Source organism: Nymphalis io, chromosome 21 (genome assembly GCF_905147045.1).
Source record: "Nymphalis io chromosome 21, ilAglIoxx1.1, whole genome shotgun sequence".
Lineage (NCBI taxonomy): Eukaryota > Metazoa > Arthropoda > Insecta > Lepidoptera > Nymphalidae > Nymphalis > Nymphalis io.
Window position 1 is genome coordinate 8,549,124 of NC_065908.1, and position 25,505 is coordinate 8,574,628.

A 25,505-nucleotide genomic window follows, 5' to 3' on the forward strand; every position below is an offset into this window, starting at 1 on the left:
ATATACTTAAGGCCATAATGTAAATAATTATTATATTAACATAACCTTCTTTCTTTTTAAATATTATCGGCTTATATTGTTTTACTCGAATAATATTTGAAAATTATATTTTTTATAAATTAATACATAAAAATCTATGCAATAATAACACATTTCGTTAAAACTACGTTTTAATTTTAATTAACTATGTATATATATGTTTATTTGTATAAAATTTTAGTTACCTTTGTGTAAGTGTCATCGACTTGTAATTGTATTATTGATCCATACAAAACGTCGCTTGAATCGAAATGGCCGACGTTTAGGGGGAGTGTCTTCTACCTAGCGGAAATCTGTTTCTGAGTGATATATCTCGCAAAGGTGAGTGATAAACGTATTATTTTACAATAAGTGCAGTGTTCTATAGTTATTTATGAAATATTTTTACTTAATATAGTGAACTTATAGAAGTTGCTAGTATTTCCGGCCGCGACCGGGACAAGTTATTCAAAACAAAGTGTTTAGAATTTTTAATAATTACAGTTGTTTAAAACATTAAACGTATAGCTGTGTTTAAAGTAAGCATTTTTTTTAATCGTTCAGAAAATATACAAAGCAGGTTTATTATTTAAAAAACTAATTGGATGTATTTCTTATTTATAAATTACAATTTCAATTACAAAAAAAAGTGTTTAAAAACTAAAATGTTTATAAATGGATACAGATCGTTGATATATAAATTATTTCAGATACCGTCAGCCTCTAGTGAGGCTCCACTACATTCCATTTATAAAAGACTGATAACTTTTTAAAATTGGCTGAAAATGGCCTGGCGTTTTAAAGCCTCTAAGTATAAAAATGCAGCACCCATTGTGCCAAAACCCGAAGCATGTATACGGGATATTTGTGTCGGGTCATATCAGACTTATGGGAACAATATATGTGCATCAGCTGCTTTTATGGCATTTAACTGGGAACATGTAGGGTCCAGTATGGCAGTACTTCCACTAGATGACTGTGGGAGGAAAAGCAAAACGATGCCATTGTTACATGCACATTCCGACACTATTACTGATATGGAGTTTTCTCCATTCCATGATGGTCTGCTGTTAACAGGATCACAAGACTCTTTGGTAAGTCATTATTGGAAGATTGATTAATTAAATTTTAAGAAGAATGAAATATAAAAAGTTGTCTTTGAACTGAAATTAAAATCGTTCGTTATATATTTAACAGTTATTAAACAACCTCATTAGAAGATTTAGAATTAGCATAATACATTTCTTGAAAGGAGGATCAACACATTTTTGTTAACCTACATGTGGAATAGAGCATTGAAATTGTATTTACCGGTTGTTTTATGATGCACATTAAATGCTGAGTTGAAAAACCTAGCAGATTCATCTTGAAATCTTTATTTATTTTTATTTTTTTATTAAAATGTATTGATTAATTTAAACTGAAAACTTCTTAAATTTAGCAATTTTTTCAACATCACATATGAATTATGACTATAACATTATAATAATGATTGTTAGGTAGTATCTTGTTGCTTTGCAATTATGCCTAAAATTTTACTAATCTTCATCTGCTTGTATGTATGGGTCTAATTTTTCAAGTAGATTTAAAAACAGTTACTAAGCAATTAACAACCTATGGATCTAAGTATAAATTCTTTTGTTTTGTTAGTTGACTCTTTTTCATCAAACACGAAACACAATCATATACAACTAAATTTATGTATCCTGTATGACTATTAATAAATAACTAAGCTCTTTTATCATCTAGTTCAGTGAAATATACCTTATTTAATAATATACTTTTAAATTTAATTATTGGTTTATGTATCTGGGTATTTTTTTATAATATTAAGTAGTCATTAATTATTATTACAATAAAATACCCACAGATCATGGAGCACAGAGCGCCAAGAAAGATGTATTTAGATATTAATGGTTACATTTGTATTATGTATATTTTTATTATTATTATGTTATTACGTTTATAGGAGTCAAATATTTATATAATTTGTTGTTGCATTGCTAGAACAATATAACATTAGGTTTATAGATAATGTTGGAAACAGTGATAAAATTAATTAATATTTATTGTGAAATAGGAACAATTAACATTATGGTATTTTTCCACTGGATTTTGTGGGAATATTCCTTTCAAATAAATTAGTAATATTTTTGTTTTATATAAAGATTTTTTATTGTAAAAAATATAATAGATACTTAATGCTAACCTGCTGCCTACTTTTGATAAATGTTACTGAGTCATATATTATAACAAGGTGTTCTTATTAATCTTCTTTTAGGTGAAAGTATGGCATATACCACCAGAAGGACTCAAGGAATCTCTATCGGTTCCTGAATGTACTTTATCACAGAAGCAGCGAAGGGTAGAGAATGTGGGCTTTCATCCAGTGGCAGATGGTCTCATACATGTTGCTTCCGGACATGACTTTGCTTTGTGGGATTTGACCACACAGAAGGAAGCTTTTGGTAGGAATAACTGTTTTTGTAGGAGTTATATTTTTCTATATCAAAGGCTGTACTTGTAAACATTATTAAGCGGATGTTTTGGTTAACTGATTTCTCACTTTCTGACATCATTGATTTGAAAGAAGAAATCATATAATTATAGTTAAAATAAAAAATGTATATATTGTATAAATATATACATTTTTTTTATAATATGTTCATTCTATCATTATTGTTATTTATTTTTGGGCACATACTTTGTTAAATAAATATTTGTTTGTACTTTAAATTTACTTAAACGTATACAACTCTCAAAAGAGAAGAAGAGAGAAACTAAGGTCAATTAAATAAAAAACCATTGATATTATAATTATATTTTCCCATTAATGCAAATATAGCAATGTTATATATTAAATAAGGCAACATTTAATAAAAGAATTGGTTTTTAGTAAATAAAGATCACACGGAAGTCATCCAGTCAACATCTTGGAAGAAAGACGGAAAGTTAGTAGCGACGTCATGCAAGGACAAAAAAGTTCGCATTTTGGATCCCAGAGCTGACAGTCCCGTGCTCGGCGTCGCCAACAGTCACCAGAATATTAAGGACAGTCGCCTGGTGTGGCTTGGAGACACTGATAGAATTCTCACTACTGGTAAGATTTTTTTTTATTTAACTTTACTTTTACTTGCTTATAAAGTAGGTTATTTGAAATTCATATCAAAGTTGAATACCGAAATGAAATAAGGATTTGTTTTGAATTGCAAACCAGCTGTTGGTAAGTTGGAAAGGATAGTTGTTTTGTAGTTGAAATGGACGGTTATTTTTAAAATTTATAATTAAAAATGTTATTATATTTTTTATATAATTAAATATGGAAAATAAATAAAAAAACATAGTTTCGTTAGTAACATAAATATATTTTATTGTATTAAGTGCACCACTTACATATGGGAGTAGAGGGCGGCGATGGAGAGGAGCGTGACCGTTAAGAGTCATGCCATTTACCCCCAAAGCGCGCCAATAGATGTTACACGGCAAAAATGTAAATTAGCAGCTTCTAAATACTGCTGGGCCAAAGACCTCTTCTCCTGCTGCAGGACTCTACGATGTTTTTCTTCCCCGCCAGGCGCAAAGCACAATATGAATTATAAACACAAATTAAGCACATGACATCTCAGCTATGCATACCTGGGTTTGAGCTCGCAACGATCGGTTCGATTCAAGTGATCTAACTACTGGGCCTTTTCGGATTATTGATCCAAGATGTCATTGAAATATTTCATCTCCAGGTTTCGACTCAGCTCGCCTCCGTCAGATAATGATCCGCGATATTCGTAACCTGTCGCAAACCCAGAAAACATTAGAACTGGACTGTTCAACGGGTGTGTTGATGCCATTGTTTGACCCCGACACTAACATGCTGTTCCTCGCCGGGAAGGGAGATACGACAATATTATACATGGAGCTGAGCGAGCGAGAGCCTTACCTTATTGAGGGATTGAGGCACTCTGGTGAGTTTTTAGGAGGATTTTTGGTTATGTATATGCGACATTAACGATTACAATATAGTAACAGCCCGTGAATGTCCCACTGCTGGGCTAAGGCCTCCTCTCCTTTTGAGGAGAAGTTTGAGCTTATTCCAGCAAGCTGCTCCAATGCGGGTCGGTGGAATACACATGTGGCAGAATTTCAGTGAAATTAGACACATGCAGGTTTCCTCACGATGTTTTCCTTCACCGTAAAGCACGAGATGAATTATAATCACAAATGAAGCACACGAAAATTCAGTGGTGCTTGCCCGGGTTTGAACCCACGATCATCGTTAAGATTCACGCGTTCTTACCAATGGGCCATCTCGGCCAATATTATAATTAGTATTTATAAATTATATTTTAAAGTTTTTCGTAGATTGGTTTAAAAAACCCTTATAGGATTATTCTTGTGTCTGTCCATCACAGCCTATTTAATTCGAGTCTAATGAAATGTTGTTATTTTGTAACTCATATGGAGTTCGTTTGCTCAACCACGTGTGTATAACGCAGATAAAATAATTTGAGTTCGCGGGTTAATTTTGTTGTGCAAACAAAATGCACATATGCACAAAATTTGGCTATTGCATTACAAAATAATATTTTGCAGGCGAACAAACTAAGGGGGCATGCTTAGTGCCGAAGCGTGCTCTTCGAGTGATGGAGGGCGAAGTGAATCGTGTCCTGCAACTCGCTGGCTCCTCGGTCGTGCCCATCATGTACCAAGTGCCTAGGAAGGTACGGATCTTTAACTATGTTGATAACATTAACGAAAAAAAAGTTTTTGATTTCGAAATGAACACATACATTTCGATGACATTTTTAATACGGTCGCTATGTCATGGGCGGTAGTTGTCACTCTCCATCGGGTGAGCCTCTTGTTCCTTTGCCTCTTACGTAAAAGACTCAGTGTAGCGCCGTGTCCGCAGAGTTACCGCGAGTACCACGCGGACCTGTACCCCGACACGCGCGGCGCGCTCACGTACCTCAGCGCGCCGATGTGGCTGCAGCACCTGGACTGCGCCCCGCCCACCGTGTCGCTGCACCCCGACCAGCGCCTCGCGCAGGTACCGTGCGATATACGGCCGCTAGTCCCGAGGGCCCGAAATACTTTGTGTGTAGTTGGTTAGACTTTTTGTCAGCTCGGACGTCTATTATTATTTATCATTGTTAATCGATCGAATAACTCACTATTTATTCACTAGTTAAACTGGTGGTAAAGCTTTGTGCAAGCTCGTCTGATATTCTACCGCAAAACAGCAGTACTTGGTATTGTTGTGTTCCGGTTTGAAGGGTGAGTGAGCCAGTGTAATTACAGGCACAAGGGACATAACATCTTAGTTCCCAAGGTTGGTGGCGCATTGGTGATGTAAGCGATGGTCAACATTTCTTACAATGCCAATGTCTATGGGCGTTGATGACCAATTACCATCAGGTGGCCCATATGCTCGTCCGCCTTCCTATTCTATATTAAAAAAAACTTGAATGTCACAACAATCCAAGTCAGTGTTGTTTATATATATTTACTACTTCTGCAATTGGAATTTGAATGGATATATGATTTTAAACATTTTAAAGGTCCTAACATTCATTTTTACCTATAGTCTCGGTGATCCTTAGTCTTGTTATAAGTTTTGTCTCATGTTTATGTTTTTTATGCATGCAACCATACGGCCATAAGAAATATTATATTGAATGTGATTTATCATTTAATTAAATATCATTTTTATTTTTAGTTTTGTGAAAAAACAAAAAAATATATACATTTCTAATTAAGGTTTATTGATGCATGATTAATTATTTATTTTTTGTCGGTGGAGTTTTTTTTTTCGTTTTTACGGTTTGGTTATTAATTCCACATTTGTTGAATTTTTTTTTTTGGTTTATATGCTACATTGGTGCGTTTTTTTTTTTCTTTTTTTTTTTTTAGTTGGTGTGTTGTGATAATTAGTTTAAAAGCTTCGTGTAGTTAGTGATAAAACATGATTTGGTAGAAACATTACATAAAGTAAGTATTTTTTTTTAAATCTTTTTTTGTATTTTTGCTTTGTTCTGTAATAGAAGCGTATGTAGTAAATATTAACTTTATCAATATATATTCTTTCTAGACGCACAGAGGAAATCTCGAAGATTTTGTCAAAGCGATCTTAGCGATGCCTTCGCCGAAGAAAAGTGAACCGAAGCCAATCGTGACCCAGAAGTCAGAAGACCCGACGAAGCAAAATCAAAAATCAGCTCAACCTGAACCCACGGATGATGATAGAATAGACTTCGTTAACGTGAAAGACCTCATCAAAGGCATGGAGAAACAGAAATCGGAACCGAGAGACTATTCCAAGGATACGAATGGTATCCACAAGAAGATAACTGATAACGGTCACGATTATGATAGAAAACTAGAAGATGATGTTGAAACACAAAGGACTGACGAAGATACTGAAAAGACTATCAAATCTGATAAATCTCTTGAAAAGACCGAAAGCTCAGACTCATCCGAGTCGCTGTCGAGAAGCAATAGTTACATAAATGGTGTTCCCGTTCAAGTGCCGAAGCCCTTGCCAAGGTCATCTATATCGGAAGCCGGGTCTTCTGATGATCAGGTCTCGGAAGCGCCCAAGCCTAAACCGAGGACTACATCTGTTCCTGGCTCTGGTTATAAGGTATTTCTATATATCCCCGATAGGTTTCCTGTTTCAAATATTGTTTATTAATTACAACACGGGTTAGTATAAATGTATCTTGTATGGATATAGTCTTATAAGTGAATTTAAATATAATTTTATTAAGAGAATTTGCTATCTCTGTAAAGTGTTAACATAAGCTTTTATGTAAGGGAAAGAAAGTTTGTTTGTTTGTTACGATTTCATGCCTTGAATACTCTACATTTTGCACATATGTTGTCAGGGGTAAAGAAAAGGACATAGGATTTCTAATACCGCCCCCCCCCCACATACGTGGGCCATGGCGTAGGCGGAAAATAGCACTGTATAGATGAAAGTCTTTTCTCAATCAGAATATTTGGAGTTTTGGGTTGGTTGATAAATATGTGACCGAGCTTCAGGTTTCCTCACGGCGTTTCACTTCACCTTTAAACTCAATTTAAGCACATAATAACTCAGCGGTGAGTGCATTTGTTTTTGTTTTTTTTATAAGTTTACTTCATTAATTATGTTATGTATGTATTTATGATTTTTTTTTTATTGTATTTTGTTTATTATAAATATTTTTAATTTTGTTGTTTTTTTTTTTTTATAGAATAGGAAGGCGGACGAGCATATGGGCCACCTGATGGTAAGTGGTCACCAACGCTCTTAGACATTGGCATTGTAAGAAATGTCAACCATCGCTTACATATCCAATGCGCCACCAACCTTGGGAACTAAGATTTTATGTCCCTTGTGCCTGTAATTACACTGGCTCACTCACCCTTCAAACCGGAACACAACAATATCAAGTATTGCTGTTTTGCGGTAGAATATCCGATGAGTGGGTGGTACCTACCCAGACGAGCTTGCACAAAGCCCTACCGCCAGTAAAGTTGTTTGTTTTGTATACATTGTTTAAATATGTTTTTTTATCCTGAACATGAGAAGAGAGAGATGAGAGCAATACTTAATGTGGTGTGAAATTAGTTATGCTATTTGTGTGCAATAAAACTGGTATTTTTTTTTTTTTTTATAGAATAGGAAGGTGGACGAGCATATGGGCCACCTGATGGTAAGTGGTCACCAAACGCTCTTAGACATTGGCATTGTAAGAAATGTCAACCATCGCTTATAGCCAATGCGCCACCAACCTTGGGAACTAAGATTTGATGTCCCTTGTGCCTGTAATTACACTGTATCGGTATTGATTTACTTTACAAGTTAATATGAATACATAAGCCTATTACATCTATACGTAAACATAAGTTGGTTACATCTACAGTTCGATCTAAATCTAGAAGAAGAGTCAAGATTGTTGAATTTAATCACGAATCATCATAAAACACCCTGTATTTAATAGTCTAATATTATTGTAAATGTTTTGTAAAATTCCAGCCTCGTTTGGGACCAAAGCCGTTCTCAGCATCGGCCGGTAGCGAAGAGTTCTCGTTCGATAAAGTGTTCTCCGTGCCAGCCGTGCCCGGACTCACTAAATCTGATTCAGGTCAGTTTTGGGGTATCCTTTATTTAAAGCGTTTTATGCATATATTTGTGACAAGGACCCAAAATATAACAAGGCAAAAAAAATAAAAATTGCATTCCAAAAAATGGAAATGAAAACATGCAAGTACATGATATACATATATACATAATGTACGGAAAATACGTTTGTGGATTACAAGACAAAATGTCACAATGTTAATGTCTATAAGGAAAGGTGTTTACATAGCTAGCTGAAACCCATATTTTTTTTTTACACTTAATAGGCAATTGTTTGACCGTTGACTTGCCTGATCTTAAGCATCGACACGGTCTTGGATGTAGAACGCTTGTCTATAAGAAACCTATTTACTCTGGATTTAAAGACACCAGTAACAGCCTGTTAATATCCCACTGCTGGGCTAAGGCCTCCTCTCCCTTTTTGAGGAGAAGGTTTTAGAGCTTATTCCACCACGCTGCTCCAATGCGGGTTGGTAGAATACACATGTGACATAATTTCAATGAAATTAGACACATGCAGGTTTCCTCACGATGTTTTCCTTCACCGTAAAGCACGAGATGAATTATAATCACAAATTAAGCACATGAAAATTCAGTGGTGCTTGCCCGGGTTTGAACCCACGATCATCGGTTAAGATTCACGCGTTCTAACCAGTAGGCCATCTCGGCAAAGACACCAACGTTGTACCTATCAGGAAATACGGACTCAGGCTATTTCGTATTAAATTAATTATTAAATAATTGATATAATAGTATCGTTAAATTTAAATTATAGTATCGTCTACAGGTTTATCTCCGGTCGCGTCCGATGCCCGTCCGGTCAGAGACGACGAAAAGGAGAAGTCATTATCACCAACTAGTGATGTTGAAGTCGCTGCTAGTAAAGGTAACGAGTTTTTTTTTTTTCGGATTGTCTAGTACTGTTGGCCTTACTGGCCTCTACAGCGTCACCGGGCGGGATGGGCGAGTTGAACTCAGCCGGATGTCGGGAGCCACACAGGGCTCAAGAGAGACGGGCGTCCTAAGGGTGCCTCCTGTGAGCCGGACCTCGGCTTAGGACTCCGTTGAAATCGGGAGGGAGGGTAACGAGTTGATTATTTGGAGCATATATATTGATATGTTATTTTTTTTTTACCATATAATCATAAATTAAATCTGTAGATATTCCGATAGTGCGCATATGTGCTCGACATAATGAATTGACAAAAGTTATACAAGTTGACATCTTTCATGACAGCAACATTACTTTAAAAAAAAGCTCATGGATTACTTTTTGTCAGCGAGTCCATCATCAAAATAGTGCGCTTAAGATCTTGTCGTTGTTTTATTTTTTTTTATTTTTTTTGGATGTTTTTTTTTTTTTATATTGTGATAAGCATAGGTCAATAATAATTATTTTTTAATGTATTTTATGTTGACGCGATACTTTGTGAATGTTGTGTACACTTATAATTGATATACATATCAGAGGTTGATTTTTTCTCTGTGAATTTATAGAATAGTTTTTTTTATAGAATAGGAAGGCGGACGAGCATATGGGCCACCTGATGGTAAGTGGTCACCAAACGCCCTTAGACAATGGCATTGTAAGAAATGTCAACCATCGCTTACATAGCCAATGCGCCACCAACCTTGGGAACTAAGATGTTATATCCCTTGTGCCTGTAATTACACTGGCTCACTCACCCTTCAAACCGGAACACAACAATAACAAGTACTACTGTTTTGCGGTAGAATATCTGATGAGTGGGTGTTATGTATGCCACTATTTAATATGTATATTGTTAGTATTCCTAATAAATAAATATTGAGAAATTTATACATTAATTTGTTATGTTGACTATAATGGTTTGCTTTGTTTTAATTATTTTTTTTTTATTTACAGAAGAATATACAAATGGAAAATCTGACACGAGCTTGGAAGAGGAAGTGAACTCTTCCGATTCAGGATACAGACCCAAGACACCCGGTACGGCTGAGAGGAGAAAGATGTTTGAGACTACCGAGTAAGTTATTTCATGTTTAAATTATATATTTTTTTTTTCCTGATATGTACAACGTCTCTGGTAATGAGGTATTTCATTCGGATAAGTTTATAAATTTTTGTCAGTCAATAATCAAGTCTGACGCTGTCGAATTATGATATTTACTTTGTCTATGTTTATTCATAGCTCAGATATAGATTTCATTGTTTCCTGTGTGTTTGTAATATAATACATGTGTTTGACAGCGGCAGCAGTCAGTCGATAGCAGAGCGTCGCCGCGCGTACGAGGCGCGCTCCGTCAGCGTCGCCAACGAAGAGCCGCCCGCCTCGCCCGCGCCGCTCAGGTACACTACACATATTACTTTACGTATCACCCCACGTACCAGCTCTCTTACCACTTTACTTACTACTTCTCATACAAACAGACATACCGCCTCTGATACCTCCTATATTAACGTCTCAGTTACCAGCAAACAAAACATCATTTATACTTTTACGCAACAGTTATTACCCATTCGAATGTTTGTTATCCCTGAATGTATCACACTTAACTGATTTGCTTAGTATAGGCCAATAGTATAATTTTTAAGATTCTTATTATTATTTTTGCAGACGTAGAGATTCATTAAAATCTCGCAAGAGTCCAGAGCGCGAGGAAAAACGATCTTCTGTGCCCAATGTCACCACTAAAAGAACATCTACAGTATTTGGTAAATAAATTATCATAATAAAGAAAGAATAAAAATTTGAAATTAAAATGTCCAGATTCAACTAACACGACAGATAATAATAGGCGTAGATTATAGTAATAAACTATATTTGATTTATTGATAGAAAACATCTATCAGTTAGTAAATGTGTTGCAAATATTGCAGTTGTTGTATTTTGTTAATCACAACTGTGTTTCTAGGTAAAGTATCCAAGTTCCGGCACCTGAAGGGCACGCCTGGACACAAATCCACTCACGTGGAGAACATCAAGAACATTAGCAGACAGATCTCCGGGGAATGCAACGGTTTCTACGGTAATGAACAGATCCAGATATTTATTCATTAATTAAATATGGCACACAGAAAAGGTTGGTACAGTGAACAGGTAAGGTATATAATTATACATCAGGTAATAACTATGTGACCACCCCGAACATGTGTACACATAGTAGCTACATTGATCAAATGGAAATCACCTAATTCATATAAAACGTAACAATAGCAAATAGCAACATAGAAAAGGAAATAATATCAGTTGTCAAGAACAATATTAGATTATTAAACTAAAATGAAAACGAAGACAAACCGAACACAATGTAAAAAATAGGAATGTTACAATATGGTTACGGCAACCGAGAAGTGAAACATGAGAACGCGTGCGTGTCGCAGGCAACGGCGTGCGCTGCGGCGTGCCGGTGGGCGGCGGCGGCGGCGGCGGGCGGCTGGGCGTGGTGGAGCTGCCGGCGGGCAGCACGCGGGCCGCGCGCGCCGCGCCGCGCCACCCCGCCGCGCTGCACCCGCCCGCGCTGCTGCACGCCGCGCCGCTCACCGACTGGGCCTTCGACCCCTTCGACCCGCACCGCCTGCTCGTCGCCTGCGACGACGGGCAGGTGCGCGAGTGGATCCTGCCCGCCGACGGTGAGCGCGCACTCTACTCCATTGTATATTATTTATTTATCCCGAAATATTCGACATCAGCTTGTTTAAATATAAACAATATATGTTAGCAATTTCACCTCATTAATAATAATAATAATTAAACCTTCCATGTTGCTAAATTTATCGATGCGACATGATTTTAGCTCGTTACTACTAAACTTATATTTCTAGGTCTCCAAGAATCGACGAACGAGCCCAATCGCACCTTCTCGGCTCACCCCGACAAGATATACATAATCCGCTTTCATCCGACCGCCGCCGATCTCCTGACCACGGCCGCCCACGATCTCACCATCAAGATTTGGGACCTCAGCCAGGAGACTCCGACGGCTGAGATCACGCTGACCGGTCACACTGATCAGATATTTGCGTTAGATTGGTCGACATGTGGGGAATACTTAGCCACTGTGTGTAAGGATGGTAACATACGGGTTAGTGGTTTTTTTATTAATATTTGTTGGCAAGGAATTATCTCTAACTTTAGACTCTTACATTTTAAGAAATATAAAGTAAACTTTGAATTACCAATGCCCAATCATCCGTGGGATTTAGATGCTATGTCACTTGCCTGTAATGACATTGGTTCATTAATTAAAATTAGACCATAGCATTATAAAGTAACGATGCTTGGCAATGGAATAAATTGTTACATTTTGAACTTATACAATCGTCAACGAATGAATTTATTTTTATCTATTCTATAAATGAGACTTGCTTGCATTTGCGTATCGATGATTTAGGTGTACCATAAAATATTTTGCATAAATTAGTTAACGTCACTATGATATTTGTCGGTTACGTCGGATAAATCACGTCACTTTAGAGCTCGAGGCGTGCGCTGTTTAAATAGATATAATGATATTTTGTACAGCTTATGTATAGTTGTGGAATCTTTCAGATATTCAAGCCGCGCTCGTCGGCGGAGGCGGCGCGGCGCGGCGCCGGGCCCGCGGGCAGTCGCGGCGCGCGCGTCGTGTGGGCGCTGCACGACACGCACCTCGTCGTCACCGGCTTCGACAAGTGCGTACGCCGATAACTCCGCCCGATCTTAAGAGGGGCTGGTCAGGACATATTATTGCGCGCAAGCGTGTGCGTAAAAATAGGTGCACTCTCGTGATCCGATGGGACGGCAATCCGATACGACCGGAAATAATTCGGGCGCAGGATCAACGGCTTTACTTGTTTTCACGGGCACGGGAGAGCATACATTTCCAACTTCGCCCGAAAAGGTTTCTACTGAGAATCTTGGAAAGAAAAACAACATTGAACAAAATAACATTGATATTTATTTTCTTTCAATAAAGCTGCAATATGCTGATATTTACGTTTTACATAGTTTAGTTTTAACTCTGCGTGACGTAAGGCGTGCCTTATGGAGACGCTAATGGTTCATCCGTTTTATATTATTATTAGCATATTACCTTTAACAAAATCATACTTTATTTGTAAGTTAAAATGAACAGCTATTTCATGCCAGTGCTTAACCAGGGTCTCGGAGCGGCAGATCTTGCTGTACAATGCGTCGGATTTGGCCGCTCCGCTTTGCACGGTGGGCCTGGACGTGTCGCCCGCCATACTGCACATACACCTCGATCACGACTCCAACACGCTCTTTCTCACCGGGCGAGTGAGTATTTCCTTTGAAACTCGAAATAACAATTGTTTTACATAACATAAATTTATACTCGATTATACGACATAATGCATTTACTATAGAAAATAATAATAATAATATCCTGGGACATTTTTCACACACGGCCATCTGATCCCAATTTAAGCTTGTACAAAGCTTGTGCTATGGCAACCATACAACTGATGTAGTATACATATACTAATTTCTTTTGTAAATACATACTTATATAGATAATTACACCCAGACTCGGGACAAACAGACATGTTCATGCACACAAATGTCTGTCCTGGGTGGGAATCGAACCCACAACCTTCGGCGTGAAAGGCAAGTATCTACCAACCACGCCAACCAGCTCGTTAAATATTATAGACACATATACATAATTTAAAACGATATCACAGATCGACTTTAATTCGGTGTATTGTAAAATTTCAGGGTGATTCCACGATCTACTGCTACGAAGTGACGAGTGAGGCGCCCTACCTGTGCGCCCTGTCTCATCACCGCTGCTCCACTCTGCACCAGGGCATTGTTTTCCTACCGAAGAATCTGCTCGCCGTGGAGAAGGTGCGGAAATGTTTTATACTGATGTATCGGTTCGCTAGGTTTCATTACCGGAACATTAAATTTGTTTATTACATTCTTGTTAGTTTTCTGAATGTGTAGTGTGTTTATTTATCTTTTTGTATGTATACTTTTCCGAAAGTTCAGTTCAGTTCCCGGAATGTTACCGTTCTAGAAATTTGCAGTTACTGGGACTTTTCGTAAATCTGATTTTAACACTTCAAATTCTGACTAAAGGAGAATATCAATAGATGGTAGTGAATGGATGTAGAAAACTTTTAATTATTTTGAGGATGAACATATCAAAATAAAAAATATTTAACATCCAGGTGGAGTTCGCACGTGCGCTGAGACTGACGAATGGTAACATCGAACCACTGTCGTTCACGGTGCCCAGAATAAAAGTAAGACGTAATTTTTATTTTATTTTTATTACACAACGCATTCACGCGTTTCTAAATATCTGATGTTGGCTGTGCTCGTGGTAGAGCGAGCTGTTCCAGGACGACCTGTTCCCGCCCACGCTGGTGACGTGGGAGAGCTGGCAGTCGGCGCGCGACTGGCTGGCGGGCGGCCGCGTTCCCGCGCGCACGCACAGCCTGCAGCCGCCCGGCATGGACACGCGTGCGTACACACCCACACATACACAGGACGACTGATAAACTGCACTGCTTATATGTGTGTAGTATTATCTTAAAAGTGGATAAAAGCTGAAAATACCTTGCAGTGTCGAGTCATACGGCTGCCGCACCGGCCAAGGAGAAGCCTCCGCAGAAACCCAAACCAGATCTCATCAAATCTCACGTACCCATGGACCCTAAGGATAAACAGGAGAGTGTAAGTTTTCTTTTATAAATAAGACGATTTTAAAGTACATTTAAATAATTGCTCACATTGTATAACAGTATGCGAGATCTCATTTAATAAGTGAGACGTACTGTTTGACTCCATAGCTTTGAACAAATAGTTTTCAAATACGTCATAAGCTCATTCATAAACCAAACTACTATATATAATATACATTTTTTTTGTACGACTTTGTATCGTTCTTCAACGACTATCTCATCGGACTAGGAAGTTAGCGATAAATAGAGAGTAACTCTCTGTGTCTGTGGTTTCAGCATGTATAATATATCTATACTAGTATTATAAAGAGGCAAAGTTTGTGAGGTTGTATGGGGTAATCTCTGGATCTACTGAACCAATTTTGAAAATTATTTCACCAATAGAAAGCCACATCATTCGTGAGTGTCATAGGCTATATATTAACCCGAAAAATTAAAAGAATTTTTCGTGGTAGTGGTTTGCAAAGAGAAAAAACCGTCGAACGAAAACGTTTCTTACGAACGCTGCCTTAACGATGACACATATGATTGAGTTCTAGAGAAACTTGTAGAGCTTGAAAATGCCTACAAAAAAGTTAGCGACAGCATATGTCTAACTTTTATGTTTAAGTCACAAAAAGTAATTTTTTATATTAAAAAAATAATTTAAATCATTAGGTCATGTTTATTGGTCATATTATCAACAATTGCGAATTATTATTAAAATAAGTAAACCGATCGTCTCAAGTTCTTAAAACAAAAGACTTCCCTTTTACTGCATATAATTTGGACCAATGGTTAAAGAGATATTACGAAATAGGTACGGTTGCGATTCCATAACCGTGTCGTAATCTATTAATTGTTATTTCTATTAGGCGGTTTTTTCATATTCAACACGTCAATCTATTTAAAAATAAATTGCCTTATTACAAAGGAAAATTTATTTAGATAAAATTCATTCAATCATTCATCATCAAATTTACAGTTTGTTTTTTGGTTATAATCATAGTTTAAGAGATAATTGAAAATATCAAATACGTGTAACAATTTTATTAATGTTCGGCCAATCGATCACAATCGATAAAAATGTTTATCGCCCAACGAAGTGGGCTAAGGCCTCCTCTCCCTTTTTGAGGAGGTTTAGAGCTTATTCCACCATGCTGCTCCAATGCGGGTTGTTAGAATACACATGTGACATAATTTCAATGAAATGAGACACATGCAGGTTCCCTCACGATGTTTTCCTTCACCGTCGAGCACGAGATGAATTATAATCACAAATTAAGCACATAAAAATTCAGTGGTGCTTGCCCGGGTTTGAACCCACGATCATCGGTTAAGATTCTCGCGTTCTAACCACTTAGAACGGCTTTTTAGGAACTTACGGCTTTTTAGGGTCAGCTAGTATATTATAAATATTATAAATTGAATAACATAATCACAAATTCTTTCTTGCAGATAATGAAGTCGATGAGTGCTAAAGTTACTATGAATCTCAAGCTGGAACAGGACAGTATGGAGGGGGTCGACGAGTCGGAATGGGACCAATGAGAATCCTGTGGAGACTCCAAGAGAACGAATGAATGAACGAACGTATGAAAAATTCACTGAATGTATTTGAATTATAATATTCTTAAATCCATTCATTATTGAAAAGTATTAAACTAAATTAGTTCTTTATGAAAACATAAATGAAATTATATGAGTTTCGCGGTATTTCAATCAGTATTTTACTAAAATACTCTATTTGATAAAGACAAGTGACATTTTACATGATTTTTGGTTTATACAGTTTTGTATTATATTCATTCAAATTTTAATTTAAATATAATCAGTGAAGGCCCCTGGTGCAGTATATATAAATTTATTTACTCGGTATACTTGAGTAAAGATCATATAAAAATAGACTGACATTTGACTCAAATAATCAATGTTTGTTCTAACATTTATTAAGGACTTTGAAATGTATTTTTCTTGATCTCATGTGGTCAGTAGTTGAAATATTATATACATCAATACTCAACTAGTCTACACAAGTATATCGTCTAAGTAGCAATAATTAGTCTGGTATTACTCCATATCCAAGGATACCCGAGTCCTAGATCTAGGTTACCTAGCCGCCCTAAGTGTTTTTGATACTCAGCCAACATGCGATATTTTATAAACATTTTTCTAGCGTATACCTATTTTAAATAATGTAACTTTATAGCATAGAAAATAGTCCAAATCATTTTCAATAGTTAGTTGACCGTGGTCTTATATTGTAATAGACAATGGAATTAAGTTCATATTTGTCTATTTTTAACAAAAAAGGCCAATAAATATCGAATATAAAGAATGTCTATCAAATCGTAAAATCAAGGTTTAGATGGATTGAAAATTTCTAAATTCTTCGTTTACATAAACTGCAATAAATTTCTTTTGATGAATTTTTTTAAAAAATAATAATAATATCGCCCAGTAGTTTGCGAACGAGGATCTTAACCAATGTTTGTAAGTTCGAATCGGGTCAAGTTCCGTGTAGTCGAATTTTTCCTGGTGGTTACAGATTATAAAAAAACAGTAGTTCTCATAATTTTTACTAGTATGTGTCACGTGACATGATATAATGAAACGAATGAATGAAAATATAATGAAAACAAGTAATTATGTGGTTAAGATTCCCGTTAAAGTGTATTTATATAATTTTATTGGCCTATCTTATATTTTTTATATTAATTCACTTAAATTCACACACATATATAGTTCATTAAGTTCTAATAACATTTCTTATAACCATGTAGGACACAGATTTCTGAACCTGCCACTACCCCAAATCATTCTCTATTTATAAATGCACTTATTGCAACATTTAATTTGAAACGTTATTTATTATCTGTATTAATTTTTTTCGTTTTTTTTTTTATAAATTTTTAATTTGAAAAAAAATAAATTTTTTTTCTTATATATGATTAAGATTCACTATTAGATACAAATTATTTATTGGTCTTATTTATTTAATTGATATAGAGAATGGATGAATTCCTTTACTAGTTTAAGTAAATGTGTGAAATTGTGTGAAAGAGAAAGCTAGCTGGCTAGAGTCGGAGTCAAAAATCTTTATTCAAAATAGACGCGTTACAAATATAATTACTTATAAATAATAATTACTTTGTCGAGTTGCTTCTGATTTTTTTCTATTATTTTATTCCTATATTGATTGTCTATGCTATGTCGAAATCCTTGTTATCGTTGGTATAAACCCACAGTAATTTTACACACAAAAGGAAATGCATAGTTGCTTTATCTCTTTCCATTCATTCTCTATATAAATGATTTATAGTCTGCAAATATTAATTTACATTTTTTTTTGTATTCTTTTGACTTTTATCAAATGATATATTTTTTTACGATTTCAAGTGTTGTGATCTCAATACAAGTGACCAAACATGCATTAATATAGTCTGTGACGTGCTCATTTGATGCTCATTAATGTTTTTTTGGGCGTCGATTTTTTTTTAAACAGATTATATTAACTCAACGACGATTATTCTATTTACTCTATATATTATTTTTTATTACATTAATTATTGGTGATCTTTTTTGTATGAAGACAATTAGCGTTTATTAGTAACTAACGAAACATGAAAAATGTGTAGCAGCGACTTATGCTGGAGTTTAAATTAGTGCTAACCAAGAGCAATCGCGTTCATTTAAAAAAAAAAGGATGTTAATAATGAGCATGCTCTTTAGTAGCACGAACGATTTTTTCCGCTTCGAACATTATATCACAAGAGCATGATACAAGCGTTGTTTAAGTGAACATTCGTATGTGAAAATAGTAACAGTTATTGTTGCAACACAACCGTAACAGTCTGTGAATGTCCCACTGCTGGGTTAAAGGCCTCCTCTCCTCTTTTTGAGAAGGTTTGGAGCTTATTCCACCACGCTGCTCCAATGCGGGTTGGTGTAACACAAGCGATTTACTATATCGTGTCAACTGCGCGTGCAGTTCGTACTCATTGCGATGTACGAAGTTGTATCATTAAAAAAGCGCACTGCAGTGCTATTCTGTAAGAACTAACTTCTTTACTATACCGTAAAATGTTGACAATCGACTTATGTTGATATACTATTTTGATGCATTTGTTTTATTTTTTTACAATTAATAGGTCAGCGTTTGACCGTTGACTTGCCTGATGTTAGGCATCGACACGGTCTAAGATCTAGCACGCTGGCCTATAAAAAACCTGTTTATTCTGGATTTGAAGACACCAACATTGTACCTATCAGGAAATACGGACTCAGGCAAAGCATTCCATAGTTTCGCAGTGCGATGAATATAGATTCAAAGCGCTTCGTACGTAGGCGGGGAATTGTACCACTGTGTACCTATGGCGCTTTGGTCGCGTTTGCCTGGCCGTTCGATATTAAAAAGGTTCTTGTTCTTGAAATGATATGATTATAATGGTCAATGTCGCATATCACTTGCTGACATTATACGACATTTTCTACGGGGAGTTTCGGTTTTGTTGTTACAGGATAGTCCTAATGTTCTTCGTTAGTACGCTCTTGTTGGTATCTAATCTTCTGTTTACATTAAAATTATTTATTAACCGACGTAGCGGTATAATAATTCGACGTCCATAAAACCCTATCATTCCTAAGTTATGCCATATGCATTTATTTACTATGTGCTTTTGTATTTTTATTATTGTATTATATTCATATTGCATATAAATAAGGAGCATATAGGATGATCCTATGTATTAGGGAATTGACGTATGAAAATAATGTAACCAGTATATTTCTATAGTCATTATACATATGAAGTTATATATAAATTTATATGTAATAAATGAAAGCGTTTAGTACCGCTAGATGATGCCATACACGACCGTTTTGCTCAATACGCCAAAGAGTTTATATATCGACAACAAACAGGCATGTTATTTAAGATTTTATAACGGATTTAGAGTTTTTATTCGAATTTAACTTTTTTTTTTAAGTATCGTGGCCAAGGACATTTTATGTACAGTATAGACATGTTTACACGATTGAGGATTTATTGTACAACAATTAACTTTGCCTTATCGCTAAGACAATGATGTTTTAGGCAACCTTAAGGTACAGAAACAAATAAAAAAATGGTATGGATAGTGATAAATAGTGAGGATATTTAGAATATTAAAATAATTGTGATTCAGAATGTCTGGTCTTGGTTTGTTTGTTCAAAATTCTCTCTCACGTAAACGACTAGTCTCTCGCATCGTTGCCAGGGCCTGGCCAGAGCGAGTGCCAAGGACGCGGTATTTTGGGTTGCATATTTTGCTGACCCACACCTTGTGGGTCGTTAGGACACGGACACACACAGTTAAAACATTTGACTAGAATATACCACAGATCACAAACAGTACGTAATACATAAAATTTGTTTATAAACATAATTATATGATAATAATAGGAATTCAATTATCGCTGATTGGATGAATCAGTCAGTCCAGAGGCGCCAGAGTCGCCAGAGTCGCCAGAGGCGTATTACACTAGCTAAGCTATATCAATGGTGTTAATAATAATTTGAAATAATTGTTAAAATTATATTCCTCAAATAATCAACTAAATCGTTGCAAATATACAATATGTTACTTTATACAATGTCCATTGGTCACTGGAATAGTTTGAACATGATAATTTCCGGTTAGTAACGTTAGCACTCTAGTTGCTAGATTCAAGCCATTTTAGCATTAATATACCGTGACGTAAAGGCGATTATCGGTTATACGAGATATATTCTGTGTATCGTCTTTAAATAGTATGGTAATATAAAGCTTGGTTAAGAATGTATTTAAAGAACGAATGAAAAATTTTGAATACAGTTGTTACATTGAATGATTGACGAATTTACATTTCAGAAATAATGTATTAATTTTGTTTTTGTAATTCAATAAAACACGTATTTTCCGAAATACGATTGATATAAATTGTTTTACAATAGCTTCATTCAAAACGCATCGCTATGGCTATGATTTAGGTTTTAAATTTGTATAAACGCATCAGGCCTATCGGGCGCGCTTTATCCTCTCTCGCACCGCTTCGTGTGAGCAGGACAGACAATGGAGCGACGTACATACGCTTTCGTATTACTTAAAATATTATGTATAGATGTAATTTTATTCGCTAGTCAAGTTATACTTTAAAATCTAATGTTTGATATGTATTCTTATTAAGGTTCATATTCCTTTAGTTTATTATATTATCTTATTTTAGACAAAGTTTTATTAAAACGCAATTCTAAATCGTAAAAAATTTAATATCTTTAGCGTAGTAATAAAATTTTGCTTAAGTTAGATTCGTATATACAGCACATTATTTCATATCAATACGAGCTATAAGCAATTACTTACAATTATAACGCACCTTTGGTACTTTAAACGCAATAGATATAAAACAGTCTTATGAAACGTATATTGTAGTTATATTCAAATTAAGCTCAATTGTAAACAAGAATATTTGTAAGTTTTTTTTGTATGAGTACTCACTTTCCTATCTTGAGACGTAAAATCTTCAATATTGACACTGGTTGGAATGTTGCCATATGATAAAATAAACAAATTAGAGATTAAAAATCTTGGTATTTAAAACTTTATTAAATACTCATTATTTAAATAATTGTTTTGATTAGCATAACGTAATTTAAAAAAAAATTGGTGGTTTCAAGCAAGTATTTTTATGTATCTGGGTGTTATATATACTTAATACTTTTGAGGTAACAAAATTCTAATAGTACTGACGATTTTATGTCCAAAGATTAAGGATTATATGGCAGTTTTAAAATGCCTTAAAATAATGGTTACAAATAAAAAAAAGTGTGATCGTAATCAGTTTCTAATTTATGTATACTGTCTTCCAAAATCGATTGAAATAACTACATACGCTTTATTGAAAGCACAAGACAAAATTCACCCGCCCAATACCCCGTACCAAAGTTGTGAAATGACAATAATTGTGTTTGATAATTATCTTATGTTTATATTTAAGATTATTTTTAAAGTGTTCATTTCACATCGTGTATGCTACAATGTCGAAATTTGGTGCCAATAATTGTGATCACTTGGAATTATATTGGCGTTTACAAAACATGTATAGCATTATGTTGTCGATGAAAATGTGTGGATTTGAAATTAACTAAAACATTCGTATAATTATAGTTTTATTATCGATTTCAACTTCTGTGCATATTTGTCTAAATGTTTTCCACGTTGATCGTAACCACGTAAATGTAACAAGAATCGAAACGTAACCTCGGTATTGTGTGAGTGCGTGTAGTTTTTCATATATTCGGATTTTGTACCTACCTACGGATATCGCTAGCGGTAAGGTTCAATATTTGGAGATATTTTATTACTTTGCATTTTTTTATTAAATCTCTTGCTAAATTTCATTGTGTTTTATTTCATTAAACCCAATTGTGGCATTTTACTTTGCATATACGTTGTCCAAACACGACAATGAGTTGAGGACTTATATCATTATATTTATTTCATGTGCACAAATATGGAGTAGAATAGAATAGAATACGCTTTATTGTACACCAAAAGAGTTACGGAACCATTTTAAACACAAACACAAAAAAAAACGAAAACTATTTTGTACAAAAGGCGGTCTTTTCGCTAAAAGAGCGATCTAGATAAGGTGTACATATATGGTAATTAGTAAATACGAGTTTACTAATTACCATGCTACACATTAGAAGTAAAAAGGGCGAATCTTTCCTCGATGGCGATGGCGATGATGTCCTCCAGAACAATTTCGACCACGGCGAAACCAAATAATATATCATCATCCGATGAAAAGCAAGATTTTAAAGAGTTCAGCAGGATCAAAGGGCCATTAGTCTGTGACGCGACAAAACTACGCAATTTCTTCAAACTAAATATAGTTTATTTGTTGTCTTCCTTTGTTTGACTTTGTTTACGAAGTTTTTGTAGAGCTAAGTATTCAAAATATGAATTGTCGTGTAACAACGTGGTGTGCTTCCCAATGGTTGAAACAACAATGAACTGAGATCGTCGCGTTTCTGACTACTACAGAAAAGGCACATCGCGTGAGGTACTATGTCGCGTCGCGTCGCATCGCTGTATGTCACAACCCGTCGCTCACAAAGGAAAATGGGTAAACACTGGCAACTTCTAGATTCTGGCACCCGAGAGGAGTGCTCAGGATCTATGGATCTAGGCACTAGAGACACTGTTGCACGTTCCACGTAAGAATCACGTTCAACAATGAGCGGTAGTGATTAAAAGTAGCGCTTTTAATTCATTTTTTTGTAAATTAGTAATAATTGTAACATATGATGGTTATTTAAGTAATCAGTCTGTGCGTGGGTGGTATATTTGTACTGTGGCGTGTTTGCGATGGGTACGTGTGACGTAGTTGTAAATTTCCGCTTCATGCCAATCAATGAAATTAGATTATATATCATTTGAATCCATCCATTAATTCTAGTAAATGGACAAACATCCAAACAGACATTTGTATTATTAATATGGCGAAGCCGCGGATTTTGCTAGTTTACAGATAAAAACGTTTAGACTAAGTGTCTAATTTGTCTTCAAATAGTTGGCCATGAAATAATCAAAGTAATCCTAGGAAATAATGGTTAAATCGCTTCTTGCACGCGACCCGATCAATTGAAGAGACGAATAAACATAGTTAATCATTGTCATGAACGCTTAACTGCCTTTAATGGTGATCTATTAAGCACATAGATAATTATACACAATTTGGGTGAGGATGTTAAAAAGTAGTTTAATAACGTATCAGAAATAATAAACGGATATCTACTTACAGACGCGCGTAGCTTGATGGGCGCTGTATGAAAATTTGGTATAATTTGCTATAAATTCCAGCTATGTACGTACTCAAATCAAGTCCAGCATTTTAGCCACGATAGCAAATCTTGGGGACTGTTGTCAATCAAACACGATCAAAGGACATCGGGCGCAAGACCAACGGGGCTCTACGTGCTATCTGAGGCACGGGAGCTTAACGCTGTCGACTTCTTAAGCCCGGCCTGGTATGATGGAAGAATCCAAAAACATGTAATTGTCCCGGGATTTGTATCCAGGACTTTGGGGTAGCAGCCTTAAATAAATTTTATCTTACTGTATGGTATAGTAAGACAATACAGTTACATTTTATATATGTATTATGTACTTATTATAAAAAAGTAAGTCAATAAAGTTTAGTTAGAACAAAAGCTGGACTTAATGACTGAAGATCTACTAGGCAACCTTAAGGCAAATTAGAAATTCATGAAGGCTCATCGCATTCAAGAATAAACTTTTACAACAATAATTAATAACATTGTAAGATAACATTTCACCCATTTGTTTTAATATAATTAACTTTTTTTTTGTATTTTAAAGGACGCAAATAAACAATCAGCACTTCTCGCAATTCATATTTTGCTTATCCTAGGGATATACATGTAACTGAGAGTTGTTTTAAATATTTCATTGAACGTTATAATCTTGTTTTATAGAATAGGAAGGTGGACGAGCATATGGGCCACCTTATGGTAAGTGGTCACAAACGCCCATAGACATTGGCATTATAAGAAATGTTAACCATCGCTTACATCACCAATGCACCACTCACCTTGGGAACTAAGATGTTATGTCCTTTGTGCCTGTAATTACACTAGCTCACTCACCCTTCAAACCGGAACACAACAATACCAAGTACTGCTGTTTTGCGCTAGAATATCCGATGAGTGGGTGGTACCTACCCAGACGAGCTGGCACAAAGCTCTACCACCAGGAAATTTTATTGCTAGTTAATTTAAAAAAAATGCCGTTTATCAAATTTGACCACCATAAATCCTTGCTTAAAATCCCCAAACATTTTCCTTTTTTATATTGACTGGACTGGCCATATAACGCATCGAGAATACGTAAGCTTGTAGATAATTTTTTTATTTAAGTTAAAGGTGAGATAATAAATAGCGAAATGATGAATGAATAAATCGATTTATTTTTTAACCATTAGACCATCACTGACAATTAGACTACCAGTTAGCAATTCAATTAAATAGCTACAGATCCCACACGCAAAGCTCTGTGGCCATGAAAATTCATGAAGCAGTGAGTCAACATTAGAATGATGAAGTTCATGATTCAGTTCCGATTACAATGAAAATTTATAGAAGGCGGAAAAATCGGATACTCGGACAGATTAGTGCGAATGGCTTATTACGTCACCATAACTTCATCTATATACCAAAAGTAAATACAGTAGGTAGATTCGTAAATCTAAAATAAAAATAATATATAATAAAAATAATATATATATATAAATGTCTCACTGCTAGAATTAGACTTCTCGTTCTTCTCCATTTGAAAAGAGGGTGCTTATACCACCATGCTGCTTCAATTTGATACCAGGCAGGAGAACGATTTGAATTATGAACACATGAATAATCATTTTTATTTTATATAAAATGATTACGTATATAAAGAAAATTTAATTTAATTTTTGGAAAATTAAAATAATATTAATAAAATAAAGTAATTTTTTATTTACCCTCTTACTATAAAAGAAGAATTTTTTTTTACAAACTTCTAAATGAAGGGTTAGCACTTAGCAAGTAGGTCCCAAGAATTCCTCTATAATTTCATACATATGTATTTTTTCCAATCATAAAAAATGTATATTATATTGCAATGTAGA

At 35.4% G+C, this 25,505-nt stretch overlaps 1 protein-coding gene across 3 annotated transcripts; it reads left to right on the plus strand.

The window, feature by feature from the left end:
- Window positions 1-285: 285 nt before the first annotated feature.
- Window positions 286-16,517, plus strand: LOC126776740 (coronin-7). 3 transcript variants are annotated; one of them, XM_050499456.1, is made up of 23 exons: window positions 286-360; window positions 729-1,112; window positions 2,300-2,486; window positions 2,915-3,118; window positions 3,756-3,977; window positions 4,606-4,733; window positions 4,925-5,062; window positions 6,104-6,655; window positions 8,036-8,144; window positions 8,928-9,026; window positions 10,026-10,146; window positions 10,371-10,469; window positions 10,738-10,835; window positions 11,036-11,149; window positions 11,505-11,753; window positions 11,946-12,205; window positions 12,673-12,794; window positions 13,263-13,401; window positions 13,843-13,974; window positions 14,301-14,375; window positions 14,460-14,595; window positions 14,699-14,808; window positions 16,254-16,517. In XM_050499456.1, the coding sequence occupies exons 2-23, from the start codon at window positions 804-806 to the stop codon at window positions 16,344-16,346; spliced, it is 3,696 nt and encodes a 1,231-aa protein (XP_050355413.1). In that variant the 5' UTR covers window positions 286-360; window positions 729-803; the 3' UTR covers window positions 16,347-16,517. The 3 variants fall into 3 exon arrangements, with proteins under 3 accessions (XP_050355413.1, XP_050355414.1, XP_050355415.1); XM_050499457.1 differs by having other exon boundaries at window positions 10,029-10,146; XM_050499458.1 differs by lacking the exon at window positions 6,104-6,655.
- Window positions 16,518-25,505: the final 8,988 nt, after the last annotated feature.

Bases quoted from the DNA above. Each gene is read 5' to 3' on its own strand.
- LOC126776740 (XM_050499456.1), top strand. From the start codon at position 804: ATGGCCTGGCGTTTTAAAGCCTCTAAGTATAAAAATGCAGCACCCATT. The intron at 3,978-4,605 runs GTGAGTTTTTAG...AATATTTTGCAG, and splicing joins TGAGGGATTGAGGCACTCTG to GCGAACAAACTAAGGGGGCA. The intron at 14,376-14,459 runs GTAAGACGTAAT...TGCTCGTGGTAG, and splicing joins TCACGGTGCCCAGAATAAAA to AGCGAGCTGTTCCAGGACGA.